Consider the following 15,458-nt stretch of genomic DNA (forward strand, 5'->3'; position numbering starts at 1 on the left):
GAGTCTAAGAGTCTAAGAATCATCAGTCCCAAGATACAACAGCAACCAGGACAATGTATAACTCCTCCTGGTTTCCCTCTTTTGGTTGGAGATCTGGTCACATTGATGCCCCGTGTGGTCTGCCTGGGATGTGTGTGGTGACTGGGAACGGTTCCACTTTAACATGAAGATGGTCCTGCCCTTGACTGATACTGACAGCAGTTCTCTGAGGACTCGTGACTGCACCCGCTCGATAGTTCAGGTCTAGAATTTCCTACAGTCTACCTGAGCATCCAATAACAAACTGGACTCCATATTAACATAATGACATTATCTGTTATACTGAGCTTCCAGCCTCCTAACACACACTATGACTGCAGATCAATCCCTGCTACCCAATATCACTCAAGGTTCACTCAGGTTTCCTGTTGAGTCTGGTTCCTCTCAAGGTTTCTTCCTATTACCATCTCAGGGAGTTTCTCCCTCAGCACCGTCACACTCGACTTGTTCATCAGGGACGATCTGATTATTCTGATTCATACACATTCACATTGCATACAAACTTCGATAATTTCTTTTGATTGTGTAAAGCTGCTTTGCAACAATGACAATTGTTAAAAGAAAAAATAAATTTAAAAAATGTAATAAAATTTGCCATTCGCGATCGATTAACTAGTAGCGGACAGTTCCCTCTCGTGCTAGCAGAATAAACAGGAGCGGTAGCACCAGAAAGGTATACTGAGAGATAGTTAATGCAGCGGCAGTTAACCCAGCTGCCGTAAAAAGTATAAGAAGACCGTCAGTACGCACAGTGAACAGGTTTTTCATAAAAAAACACAAACACAAGTAGAATTAACCATTAAAACTAAAGCAGCCCGGATTCGAAACTAATTTTGAAAATAAACAATCGCTTATAAGGAAGTCCTGCCGGTGTGTGTTAACGAGGAGGGGAAGTAGAACCAAAGTTATTTTTACTGTTAAACCATGTAAATGAGCGCTCCCGAAACATGAAAATGCTGTCGCAAAAATGTCAAACTAAAAATGCACGTATTATTATTATTACTATTACAAGATCACAGAGTCAACCAAAAATAACAATAAAAAAACAAAAGCATTTAATCTCATGAACCTGTGCCATTCTTTTGCCTATGCGACCTATTAAAAAAATTAAATTTAATTAAGTTATTTGTGTATAGTTGTTTAAAATTATATATAAAATTTGAACACCATATACACCAAAAAAAAAAACCAAAACCAAAAAAAGTATACACACTTCAAGAACTTTTATACATATTTAATATTTATGTTATATGATAATATTATTAATATTTTATTAATATAATATTCATCATACTATTTGTCTTTTCCTGAAGTGTGTATACATTTTATAGCTGTCTCCGTACATACAACTAGAATTGAAATGTACTTTAAACAGAGCAACTGTTCTCAAAACTTGATTTTCAAAAAAGTGATTTTCCCTTGTTGCAATTAAGAGACAAATCAGTAGGGAGGATTAAAACATCCGAAGCTGAAAATCCAATCTTGACAGGTCCTCCTTGGCTCCACTGAACATTTACACAGTTCTGAGAGAGCTCTGAAGGAGATGTACAATGAATGAAATACACTATTTTAATAATGCATTGAAATTAAAAAGAGTCATCTGCACGATAAATATAGCCTAAGACGTTGATAGAATTAGATAATGAAGAATATTTTCAGCCCTTTTTTAATTTTTTTGGTACAACTAGGGGGGGAAAAAAGAAAATATTGGAAGCCTGACTCATTCTTGTTTAATGTGCTTGTGAAAAAGGGCTCAGAAATTGCATGGCCATATGAGTTTTTCATATCGAGTTCTCAGTATTTGGCCTGCAGTCTGCCCCCCTGTAGAGCCAGGGGAGGGCATAATCAGACCCCGCTCCGCAAGCTGCCCAGTGAAACTATTAGCGAATTAGGGGGGTCTAAATTCGACAGTGCTATTACTTAGCTAAGTGAACATGGTGCTGCTGTGGGTTCTGTCACAAAAAAAATATGAGGTGATTAACATGGTAATCTCTGCGGTAGGGTCATACATCACAACATAATCATGATAGAGATCCGGATGATGAATCTGAAATCACTGCATTTTCACTGCACCAGAGATAAAAAGGATTTAAAAACAGGAAAAGCGGTAAGATAGGTGGCATGCATGTTCGGCTATAACAGCCGTTGGCTAGGCTCGTGTGATATAAGATTTAATTATCTCTACACGATATTACACTGCCATGATACCTGGAGATGTTTACTCCAATTCCATTCAACCAGACTGTAGTCATTATATTAAAAAACATCTGGGGATAGCTTTGGCCCGTCACCATACATATATATATATGTATATAACTTATATGTTCATGCATGCGTGTGGGAAGGGAAAAAAAGACACTTTTGAGACCCCTTACTGGTAATAAAACTAAAGATGATAATTACTGAGCATCTGGTACTATTACTTTCTCCCACAGCCCATAAAACATGATGGCGTTGCGCTGACCATCAGGAGACTGAGCTATTTGTTGCCTAGGTCACTGTGCCACTGATGCCTGGGATTAGGAGTCGTAGTGTAGGGAAAGGGATAGTAAAGGAGAGGAGTCGATGAGCAATCAATATGACAGGATGGCAGGAGTGGAGGGGCGCTCCCAACCCCCCAACCCCCATGTTGCCATTGATTTTTTGTCACTTTAGCCAGGGGTGCTGAGACTGATCCCAAACAAAACAGACAACGGAAGAGGCTCGAGCTGTCCGTGCTCATTAACTGAGATTGTGCTTCAAAGGGTGGAGATAATGAGTGTGTGTGTGTGTGTGTGTGTGTGTGTGTGTGTGTGTGTGTGTGTAAGTTTGTGTGTAAGTTTGTGTGTGAGTGAGTGAGAGTAAGGTTATCAGCCGCTCTCTGGTACGCAGGCGCATTCATATGTAAAAGATGGATTGTGGAAAAGAATTGTTAAATCGAGCTGTGATATCGGCCATGTGAGTGTTCCCTGAGAGATTGTAATGACTAATACAGGGGATTTGTTCAGGACGACTTTATCCATTAGCAAACCTTTCTGCCTGCGTTGTAGGGATACTGATTTAGATTGGGAAAAAAAAAATGTGGACAGAAAAACAGGCAGGTTGTGTACTGTAGGATACTACTGATGTTTTAGAAACTTTTTTACGTTAAAACTTTTCTTTGAGTTAAAAGGTAAATATCTCACACTCACTCATCTTGTATCCTGCATTTAAGGTCACGGGGGGCCTGGAGCCTATGCCAGGAGACCTGGGCACACACACATATTCACACTCATACACACACTACGGGCAATTTGGGAACAACAATTAGCCTAACCTGCATATCTTTGGGACTGTGGGAGGAAACCGGAGTACCCGAAGGAAACCCACCAAGCACGGGGTGAACAGGCTCACAGAAACGAGAATCTGGCCGGGATTCGAACCCAGACCCTGGAGGTGCAAGGCGACAGTGCTAGCCACTACACCACGGTGCCGCCAGGTATATATCTACACTACATTAAAAAAACTTAAATAAATAAAAATAAAATAAAGAAGATTGAAGCAGCATGAAGGTGAAGCCCATTGACACTCTGTGGTGATGACAAAGTACTTGGCAGGGTCGGCATGCACGAGTCAGCCCGCTTTGACTTCAGAGTGATTGAGGTCACCCCGTTAGTATGCACAGAAAGCGGTGTGTGTTTTATTTCCCCCAGAAAACATTAATTCCATGCCTCCACGATCAATAAGGAAGTGTCAGTAGTCATTTAGACGCATTTGGACAATGTACTTGCAGAGGAGCATGACTCCTGAGACTTTAAAAGCCTGTACCTTTTGAAGCATGGAACAGCAAGGACATGACACGAGGGATGAAGTGACTTGTGGTGAAAATTGTTATTATCTTGTCTCTTTCAGCATCTTTAAAATGTCAGCTGGTGGTTATGAGAGGTGGGTGTTAAGGGGCTTTACACTGGAAGAGAACTTATTAATGTATGGAACACATGATCCGATTTACAAAGACACAACACGAGGCCATCCAAGTGACATTAATTACATCTAATCTCCTCTAAGCGATGGTAGAATGTGTTATTCTCCCTTGTCAAACAAAGCAGGACTAACCTTGATGCCAGCTGCCTTCTAGCAGATTCTCTACACATTTACTTCCCTCACTTTCATGATGTTTGCAGATAAATGCATTAAAGAAACAGAATTTTAATATTAGGTTTAAATTCATGCATGTCTGAAGGGGTTGAAAGTAAACTTGCTTTGAAAGGCAGTGAGCAGCAGAAAGCAGGAGGAAAATTGACGCACCCTGCAGACAGGTTATCATGTGAAGCCAGAGAGTCACAACTTGTTAACTGGGCAGTGTAGCACACTATGAAGAAACGATCTATCTACCTTCTTCTGCATACATGACCTTATATATGGTCAACAATTAGCTATGGCTGCAGTGAGTGACAGGGAATAGAGAGTCCCACCAAAATAGCCTGGCCAGTTTTGCCCCATTGGACCCCAGCTGCTCTGATATAACCCCTGGAATACACTCATCACTACACTTAGGGATGTTCATCTCGGTTTTCTACTTCGTCGCAAATAAGCAAACCACAAATATGACTGTTTTGTTTAATTCTGGTATTATGAAGCATGCCTTAAATAAATTACATTAAAGAATTTAAGTTAATGGCAGTTCATAAAAGAGTTATAGATTACTCACTTACTCATCGTCTATATCGCTTAATGCTGTATTCAGGGTCACGGTGGGCCTGGTGCCCAATCAATCACAGGGAACACACACTCACACACTACGGGAACACCACAATTTGGGAACACCAAATAGCCTAATCTGCAGGTCTTTGGACTGTGGGAGGAAACCAGAGTACCGGGAGGAAACCGACCAAACATGGGAAGAACATGCAAAGGCGGGAATCGAAAGGTGCAAGGCGACAGTGCTAACCACCAAGCCGCCCGCGCCACTGAAATCACTTACTGTTAACAAAAACATGTAACAACCATAAAAAGGCATTTTTAAAACATATACCAAAAGCAAATGAGACAGCAGTTAAATGAGAGGGCTTACAAACCTTAACGAGATGCTGGACTTGCCACAACAACAAAGTTGTCAATTAAAAAAATATAAGAGATTATAACAAAAACTTTTAAGATAGAAATCCAACACAGAGTGTGGCAAAAGATGTTGGATGGTCCCATTCAGCTGTGTCTAAATTTGGTGCGAGTATAAATCAAATGTGAAGCAAAACATACGGTTAGACCAAGGAAGACATCAAAGCATCAGAACAGAAAGCTCAAAGCAATAAGCCTTGAAAACAAAAACAAACAAACAAACAAAAGAGACAAATAGGCGAGCACATGATCCATGTTTTGTGTCAGAAAAAAAATCTGTTGAATGAAATGGCATTTACATTTAGAAATGCCAAACAGAAACACTTTTTAAGCTGGGTTTTAAAAAAAGAATCGATCACGGCGTGTAGATGAAAGTGATCTTCAGCTTTTGTCTGGTGTCACTAATGAAACCTATAAAGATCACAGTCTGAAGAACACAATCTAATCTCCGCTCATTTATGATACGGCGTTGCACGTTAGGTAAAGCACCAGGGCAGATGGCAACCATAAGTGGAAAACTTTAAAACGCTTTTCTCATTCGATAGAAAATAGGTTTGGTGATAATGAAGTAATTTTACAGGATGATAATGCGTCTTGTCACAGAGCAAAGTGTATTTCTTCAGGAAAGACATAAATAAAAGGTTATATCCTGTTCTGATCCGTCAACCGCGTTTCAAGAAGTTTGGAACCATCTTAATGGAGAATATTGTTTCATATTATTGAGGTCCATGCTTCAAAGAATCCAAGTCAAGGCGATTAACATAGTACCAACTGGCATATTTTTTGTTGTTAATGAATCTCTAATATTTTTCCTCAACAGTGAGTGATTACATAATTGTTTTCCTCTACTTGGTCTGGAAAAAATATGCCATTAATTAAAATAATTAAATGTAATTTTCTTGAGGTATGTTTAAAAATGTTCATTTATTATTATTATTATTATACAAAAAACTCGTGTGTAGAGATTCCAGAATCTTCCACCTAGGCTTGTACACTCTTTTAAATTAAAGCTCGTTTTGAGATAGTTGAAAAAAATGGGTCAGCCTAGTAAACATTGTGTTATGGTAATCAGGAAATATAAAAATATATTTCACAGGGACTAACACTAAGCTTTTCACTACTATCTTGTTTTTTTTAAATGTTTTCTTTTATCTCAGCAATTATTTGCAAGACAATAACGAGCTGAAACATGTATGTAAGTGAGTGAACTGTTTACAAAAAAAACATCTTTTTCAAGATCAATCTAATATTAAAACTTTTCTTCTTTTCATCCTTCTAAGAAGACATTGGCTCATTATCACGATTCCCAGAGTGACAACAGAATACTGCACCTTTTAAAGCGTTTCTTTCCTTTGAAAATGAGATGAGAAGTGTAAGGGTAATCATTCTCTTATGTGACACTGAAAAAAGTCAATATGCTGTTGTCCTCTCTCTCTCTGCTCATGTTAACGTGGTCCAAATACCTCATGAACTTCACCTGTGTAGATTGTTGAAGAGAAAGGGACCTTATCGTTCCTCTCTTCTGTCCCTTTGTCACCTGCCTTTCTATCTCATATACTAATATGGAAATTCTAATTAATACATTTTAATAAAGATACTGTATAACTAAATGTAATGGAGCTATAAGAGGTTGATGATAAAGAGACCAGCTGCATATGCGGGACCATACGTGCCAAGTCAGCAGCAGTTACTCACGCCATATCCTGCGAAGTGCTAAAAAAAATTAGCATTTTGCCATATTTTCATTTCTAAGATAACTGTAACCAGTTTTCGTAGAAATAATGTTGTGTTCACACTACTGAATGACAAGTTGTCTCTTGTGCAGTTGTCATTATCCAAAGACCTGCAGATTAGGCTAATTGGCGTTCCCCAAATTGCCCGTAGTGTGTGAATCAGTGTATGTGTGCCCTTTGATGGATTGGCACCCAGTCCAGAATGTACTCTGCCTCGTGCCCTAAGTCTCCTGGGATAGGCTCCAGGCCCCAGTTGTCATTATAATTTTTTACTGTTGTCTCTTGCGGCCGTGTGGAACCCATCCAGTGTGTTAAGTCTCTACTGTATGACAAAGGTAAGAGCCAAAATGTTTGCGTATACAATTTAATATTATACATTTATAAATTCACTGACTCACTCACTTTGTATAGCGCTTATCCTGTACAGGTTTGCAAAAGGACTGAACCGTTTCCCAGGGGGCAAGAGGCAGGGTACACCCTAAACGCGGAGCCGGTCCATCAGAGGGTTCAAGCATGCACACTAGGGTTGTGCCGATAGACGATACTATTGTCTATCGACGATAGTCTCGTCTATCGACGATAGTCAGCTATATGGACGATACAGATGTCGCCATTAAAAACCCACGTTTCAAGAAAAGGAATCCCGTGACTTGCCACGGCTGCGCACGGCAAGCTGTGAAAATGCCCTTCATTACCTGTAGGGGGCAGTCGTGTTTCAGTCTGAAGTATTGTGTGTCTACTGAAGCCGAAAATGTGTTCTCTCTCCTAGTCACCCATTGACAGCAAGCGACAGAGCTCATAAACATGTCGAGCTCAAACTGTAAATACTGATAAGTATTAATTCTTCATTTTCTTCTCTCCTTCAATGATGATACTTCTTCGACGGTGCTTTCTTCATTCAGTATAATTATTATTAGTAGTACTGCTCCGAATTTATTATTGTGATTTTTCCTTATTATTATTGTAACGCACCCGCGCGTGTGTGCAAAAAAACTACAATGAGGTATGATATGTTAGCCTAAAACAATTGTTTTATTGTGTTTATGTGCCTCTAAATATACACTAAACAATAAACACTGCCTTGTGCAAAGTGAAAGTGAGTTGCGCGTGCAACTTTTTGATCAAAAGGCTGATAAACGCGTGCGCAGATATGAGCAGATTTATCGATAAAACAACAGACATGAAATGAAAAAAATAACCACAAAAATATGTACTACTCTCTGAATACAACGCGACAGCACGCAGAATCCCTGGGCTTTGACTACTATCGTGTATCGGCGATCTTACAGGCTGACGATAGGACGATATGACAATGGGCATATCGCGCAACCCTAATGCACACACTCACTCACACAAAAACACACACTCCGGGCATTTTGAAAACACCATTACGCCTTTTTTTTGGACTGTGAAAAGAAACCCACCAAGCACGGGGAGAACAAGCAAACTCCACAGACAGATCTAAGGCAGGACTCAAACCCTTGCTACCCATTACACCACTAAGCCACCTATTTAAGAATTCATTCATGTCACGGTACGCCAGGTCATGGTCGCAGGTGACCATGATCCCCCGCGATTCCGATCCACACTCTGCTCCAGCTCAGCTCATCCTATCTATCTATTTTACCACACCATCAAACAACCGTTCTCCAGATTATTGTGTGCCCTCATGCCCAATATTTCAGTAATCTTACCTGCTTTGACCTTCAGTTTCATTAAGCACACGCTGGCTCTTCACTATTGCGTTCTCCTCGTGAAACTTGCGGCATGTCTCCGCATTAAAACGGGCCAAAATCTCTAATTTACAAAACAATCAGCGCACTCTACACCACAAGACAATTGGCGACAAATCTGACATGAAAAATCAGTTAAATTTACATTTAGGAAGTTAAGTAAAGGGTGGAAAATGCTTATTTTTTGCACCCTACATCCAAGGCTTCATATTAGCTAAATTATCAGATCAACAAATGACTACAAGAAAGAACGAAACGTCACAAAGCACCCAATCATGATTTCACAAGTACTAACAAGCCTCACCTGGACATCATCACTCCACCCATATCCATACAACATTTAAAGACGCTCAGTTATAAAGATTAACTGGCTCTCACCAGTCATTGCTAAGCAATATTTTCTGTGCTATGATACATTCCGGTTTTGCCTCATTTTATGATTCTGCCTTAGTCCCGTTCGTAGATCTCTCAGCCTTTGCCTGTTTCCTGACTCTGAGCTGGATTACCCCTTCGATATTGCTTGCTTCAGGTTTCTGATATTAAAGTGTAACCAACCTGCATTTGAGTCTATCTGTAATTTCCTAACGCAGAGTTACAGACGATATCTGATACTTCTTTCCTTTGCTCACTTACTCACGCACTCACTGTCTGTACCACTTTATCCTGTATTCAGGGTCACAGAGGGCCTGGAGCCTATCCCAGGAGACTTAGGGCACACGGCAGAGTACATTCTGGACTGGGTGCCAATCTATCACAGGGCACGCATACACTCATTCACATATGGACAATTTGGGGAACGCCAATTAGCCTAATCTGCAGGTCTTTGGACTGTGGGAAGAACTGGAAGTATCAGGAGGAAACCCACCTAGCATGGGGAGAACATGCAAACTCCATGCACACAGAGACAGGAATTGAGTCTTGCCGGGAATCGAACCCGGACCCTGGGGGGGGGGGGGAATTTCCCCCCGATTTTCTCTCTAATTTAGACGTGTCCAATTCCTCCCTCTGGCTACGAGAGGTTCCAGCACCACCTGATAATCGAACCAGCGATCTCCGGATGATAGGGCAAACGCTTTAAAATTTAGCCACTCAGAGACCCACCACTTAAGCTTTTAGGGGGTAAACTGGAGATCATATCTGACAAAATATTCTTCTGAATGAGTTACGCAGTACATATCACACTAATTGCAGGTAGGAACTAAATATGTAGATGTGAATGGAAAAACTGTTATATTACATGCCACATGTTTGGGTTTGTCGCTGTACCTTGTACGCAATTTGCATAAATTGATGCACAAATCACGGTTCCGTGTTGTGCGGAATGTATACATAAAAAAAACAACCACCCGTCGCTTTGTCGCTAACGGGTGTGAATGCTGGATTATTGCATCGGAGTGCTAGTGATTGAATCTGCAGGTCACAAAACAAGGCATACTACATGCTAGGAAATGAATCATACAACACCATGACCTCTAAACTTCTAGATCTTTCAAAAACACCTTTCCTGAAATATTTCATGGAAAGAATGGTTAAAAGTGCAAGCTGACTGGTACATACACCTAAACTCTCTGACTTGAAACCCCTCACATTTCTTGATTCTGTTTAAAAATGTATAGAGTTCACTACAAACTAATGCACTTTTCTCATTCATTAAAAAAAATTATTCATTTTGGTGTGAGTTTGGCACAGACATTGTAAACCCAGCTGCAGCTGCCCCAAATGACATTTTACAAATTGTCCAAGTCTGACTGCTGTAACAGAATCTTATTAATTTGGGTATCACTTATAAAACATCCACAGAGCTGGTGGTGAGTGTAGGGAAAGCTAGGCGGAAGGTTATGATCTTACCCGTTCTGAAGGCTGGGTTCGAGGAGCATTAGGAATACCCATACACACGACACAAGAGCGGCAAGCTTCTTGGGACCGCCAGCCATGTCACTCGGAATTCAGAAAGCCTGCTGAGAGAAGAGATGATGCCGAGAATGAGCGAACCAGTGAAGTGATAGGAGCCGTTTTATGATTTATTGGTGGCTGCGTTGTTGACAACCGCCTGGCATGCAGAAAGCAACACATTAGCATTTGCAGAACACATGCTCTCAGCAGCCGTGCGAGAAGCTTGCTGTTCCACATGGACAAACTGGCACCAGGGCTGGCTCCAGAGACACTGCCTGAATGTGTTTTCTGTTCAGTTTTGATGAAGATAGACAGTCATAAATGGGGCAGGAATTATACATTTGCTAAGCCTGATAATTCAGCATACCAGCAATCATTATATTCACCATAACTTTTTGCATTAATGCCAAGCTGCGCCCACAGCTGCCCATGGAAACTACACACTGAACTGGGCTGCCATAAAAACCTCGTATTTCCCAGCCAGGCAGACTATAATAAGATAAAAAGAAAAAAGAAAAAGACTAATGTGAATATTTCTATTCACACTGTATTAAGGACCTCTGCTCCCTCTATGTGCAGTTTGAAATTATAAATAGACCATAACGCAACTTCAGGGAACGACAAGTAAAGAAAGCCGCGCAAGAAGTAAATTATACTTAAACTAACTCCTTGCTAGTGTGCAGCAATTTCCAGAACGTTTATAAAAACTTTTATCGTTATATTTGAAGTAAAAGCATCTGAAGCAATTAATAAAAATTTAGCGTAAAAATTAAATCTGGTCCTAAAACTTATCTTCTTATCATTGCTTTAGGGTTGAAATAATTTGTTGCACTTTGAGATTTGCTTCAAATCTAAAGTGCATTATGAATGAATAAAATGTATTATTATTATTATTATTATTATTTTTATTATAAACAGGTGTCTATATCTTAATGAATGATGCACACCTGATCGGCAAAGGAAAGCTTGTGTACTATTGATTTTAAGCAATTAAACAATAGCCGATTTCTAACAATACTTATACATTTTAAAGTATAATATTTGTTACGTGGTCGTAGTCCTATTGAATCTTTTCATCCTATTCTCAACTTTCAGAGGAAAATTGAATGTTCCATGTCTGTCTATTTTTGAAAAAAATATGTTCAGTATCTTTCCTAATGTGTATGATTAGCCGATGGTAACTAAAACCATATCTAATGCTGTCTAAGCAGAACTGTTATATTTTATTTCACATTAATGACCTCAAACATTCTCTATTTCCTGTGGCGGAAAGCGAGAGCGCCCAGCGATTCCAGTGGAGAGAAGATGAAATAAGAAAACCAAGTGAGCACCTGTTAATTAAAACCTGATAAATACACATGGCCTCAGGAGAAGCAGCAGCATGGTAGAGATTAAATAATTGAACATCAGTCTGTCTTAATGGCAAATAATGTTTATTTAAAGACCTATCCATAAACCAGTGACACAGCAACACAAATCATTATGTTAGCTATATTTGAAAGCTTACACATTTGCAGACGTTCTTGACTTTAAGTTTAAGTTCTAAAACCTAATTTAAAACTGAACATCAAGTCCGGAGTCCTATCTTATATAAGAGAGTAGCATTCTTTTCAGGGACATTAATCTGTTCCTGAGAAACCACTCTTTTGTGAAGGTTAAAAAAAAAAGGCTTGAGTTTTAACTTTATGAAGACAATCTCAAAGTTGAAAATATGCTGTTCCCTTCCTCGCCATTTCCACAACATATTGCATTTTTAGCCAGTCCAATCCACAAAGCTTAATTGGATCCCCATAGGTCTTCTACCTGCTCGGTCAACCGTGACACTAATCCAGAGCAGCGGTTAAGTTTCGGGCCGAGCACAGTGATGAGATTTCCTTTGAGATCTGGGATTAAACCTGGAGTTTCTTAAAGGGATTCGGTGGTCTCAGTTAGAAGGAACCAAGCGATAGAAGCAATAATGTACCTGCTTCTGTGGTTTTGCATGGGTTTAGATTTGGGATCGAGTTTACTTTACTGTTATGGGTGTCGATTTCTCTGTATTACATACAGAACAAATGCATATGCCAAACCGGTTCAATTATGATCATATAAACTTTGTTTTGTGTTTCAGCTTGGTAGAATTGGACCTGGGATAATAACACGATATAACCCACAAAATAAAAATGTTGCTTCCTAAATTTATTAAGCCTTATTGGACAGATAAGTATACATAAGTATAGCGGATTTACAGTATATGCACCTGTTGGACAACTATAAAATAAATTGATTGCAGCTACCATCTGCTGAAATACAGTATGAGGCTTGTAAGAAAGCAGCTTGGATGTTAAATGTGCACCCCTTTATCTACAACTCTGACATTATACAGTCCATGTGCTTCATCTCTCGCACAGAATTTTTAAATAACTGGTTTGTAATTATTTCATAAAAGTATGAAACAATTTGATTTAAAATTATCATAATATTCAAAACATCTTAGAAAAGGCCCTTGTGACACTTTCCACATGTGGTGATGATAATATACAGTAACATCACTGAGATGTTTAATAATATTTTTCACTCCACATAAATGGGTGAAATAGGTCAATACGGTCTCTAGTACTGAGGAGAGAGAAGATGCCTGCCAAAACCCACCATCAAAACCAGAGGCACTTTCAGAAAGATAACTCATTTCACCCTAAACTGCACACTGTCTCCATAATAAAACCATTGCCAAAAAAATCCACTCAAAAAATCTTACACAACATAACACAAAGCACTTTTTTTCCCTTTAACTGCCCTTGAGCCAGATGAGCCCCTAATAATCATCACTCACAGTCCTACGCTCAGCTCATACCCTCCCTCCGCAGACCGACACAAGCAGCTATAACGGTAGAATCAGAGGGCCAGCCTGCTACTATCGACTCTGCTCTGATCTCACAGGATGAACAGTTACATCAGGCACCTGGGGACTGCTTTGGTGATTCACAATACACAGAAGCATCATGGTAAAGCAAAAAAAATAATAAAATAAATCACAATGTTCATAAGCTAAAAACAATTTAAAAATAAAAGCAAGAGTTTTAGTTTTATATTTTTATTTTTTTTAAAATTTGGAAGAGGGGGTAGTTTGGAATTCCAGTTGGGATTTACAGTAAAAGGAAAGCACAGCTTCTGTGTCAGTACTATTGGCTCTCAGGTTCTGAGTTCGGTATTTGACAGGCTTAAGAACACAGACCCATTGTTGTGCGTTTTTCACAATGGTGAATAAAGATTAAAATAACTAAAAGCGCCTGGAGTTGCGGAATGAACAGAAAAAAGAGTTGTGTTTTCTGTTCCTTAATTCAGAATGGAACTCGTTTCATCCTTCCCTACATTTGCTTTCCTCCAGAGGCTAAAAAGGATGCTGATTACATTACTCTTTTTCTTAGGCAGGTTTATGAGTGATAACACTGAAAAATCCAGAACGCCCTGTATGTTTTTTTACACTGTTGAGTTGTAATGTATGTCAGATCTGCTGGGGAAGTTTATTATCATTTGAAGGAAAGCCAGACCCACATCCTGTGACAGCTTGTTCTTATGTATAAGGATACATGGTCTATAGGTTCTGCAAATATATAATTAGAAGCATTAATAACAATGGAATACAAGTAAAACTTATAGGTTTTTTTGGGAATTTAGAGAAACTTTTTCCAGACCTGAAATTCTCATGACATCAGACATTTTTAAAGTAATGAAAAATCCGCACATAATGCTTCACCCTCGCAGTAATAAAGCATTATGCCCATACAGCATTAATATTTTTTCAAACTGATGAATGGGTCTATCAGCATATGACAGGGTTTCTGAAATACTCACACTCAGAACCACGCCAAAGCCTGAAAATGTGCTCTACGATGACAAAAGTTGGTTAATTAATTATGACACAGTGCCTCTGTTAAAGTATGGCAGTGTCTTGAGGCTGACTTAAATTACATTCTTAAGGTAAATTAGTTAAAATATAAGTGAAAATTGGAAAGTATGAACAGATAAGACTATAAAGTGTGACAATACTGTCACATATGGTAAGGCAAATTTATCTATATAAACAAATCACATCTGTGCAAAAGAAATGTGTGTGTTTAGCACAGATAACTATGCAAATATGTTTTTAAATCGTATTGCGCATAGTAGTTATATAGCATAAAAGCACAATTTACGCACCATCTGTGCAAACTTCAAACTCTTCAAATGGAGTCACCCAAAATGCAAAGATAATAAAATCCAGTTGAAATCACTGTCAGTGCAAAGAAGAAAGGCATGAACAAGAATCCTTTTAGTCTTACTTACTGTATAAGAGAAAGCTAGTATTACTGATCATGATTAGCTAGCAAGGAGAACTTGGTGACTTTATACAGGCTGTCCCTGACTCACGAACGATTTCTGTTTTAGGAGCATGTTGGTAATGTTGGCATGTTGGTATGTTGGGTTTGTTCTTTGGAATTTGTTCTTTGGAAGTGATTTATTGTACAATACACGTGAGCCACTTCCGCAATTTGTTCTTATCTACAAATGTTCGTAGAACTGCTGTCCGTTCATATCTACAGAAATTAGGGACTAAGTTAGTAACTACCTGTACTGTGAAATTTCCATCTCTCTTGGATATGGATCATGATGTAGGGGTGTGTGTATTTCCATTAACCGCAGGGTTATGGAAGCTGGAGCTTAATGTTCACAGGGGCCACCCGTGATGGACAGATCACTCAGACAAGAGTGGACCTGAGGACTGCAAACAAAAAAAAAAAAAGGCAAAGATCTGAGGGTGCTATCTGCACAGAAAAACCTGTTTTTCTGACCATGTGGGATTTGAACAAAAAAATCAGATGAATTGTGATGGACATGTTTACATGGACTAGACGCTTGCATTGAAACTGGCTTAGTCACTTTGGAATGTCCAGTCAGTCTATGTCCTCACTTGTACAGACAGTGCAAAGTGGCTTCATACCCGAATTGTTGAGATTAGTCTTCG

General features: G+C 39.2%; 1 protein-coding gene across 1 annotated transcript in view; it reads right to left on the reverse strand.

Annotated features, from left to right (window-relative positions):
* Positions 1 to 15,458, reverse strand: part of LOC128507855 (gamma-aminobutyric acid receptor subunit alpha-3-like) — a 140,511-nt gene that overhangs the window by 109,131 nt on the left and 15,922 nt on the right. The window contains exon 3 of the mRNA XM_053478982.1: positions 10,430 to 10,536. Coding sequence (XP_053334957.1) covers positions 10,430 to 10,515 — 86 coding nt within the window. The 5' untranslated portion in view covers positions 10,516 to 10,536. The remainder of the gene's footprint in view (positions 1 to 10,429; positions 10,537 to 15,458) is intronic.

This window comes from Clarias gariepinus, chromosome 19, assembly GCF_024256425.1.
Source record: "Clarias gariepinus isolate MV-2021 ecotype Netherlands chromosome 19, CGAR_prim_01v2, whole genome shotgun sequence".
In the NCBI taxonomy this organism is placed as follows: domain Eukaryota; kingdom Metazoa; phylum Chordata; class Actinopteri; order Siluriformes; family Clariidae; genus Clarias; species Clarias gariepinus.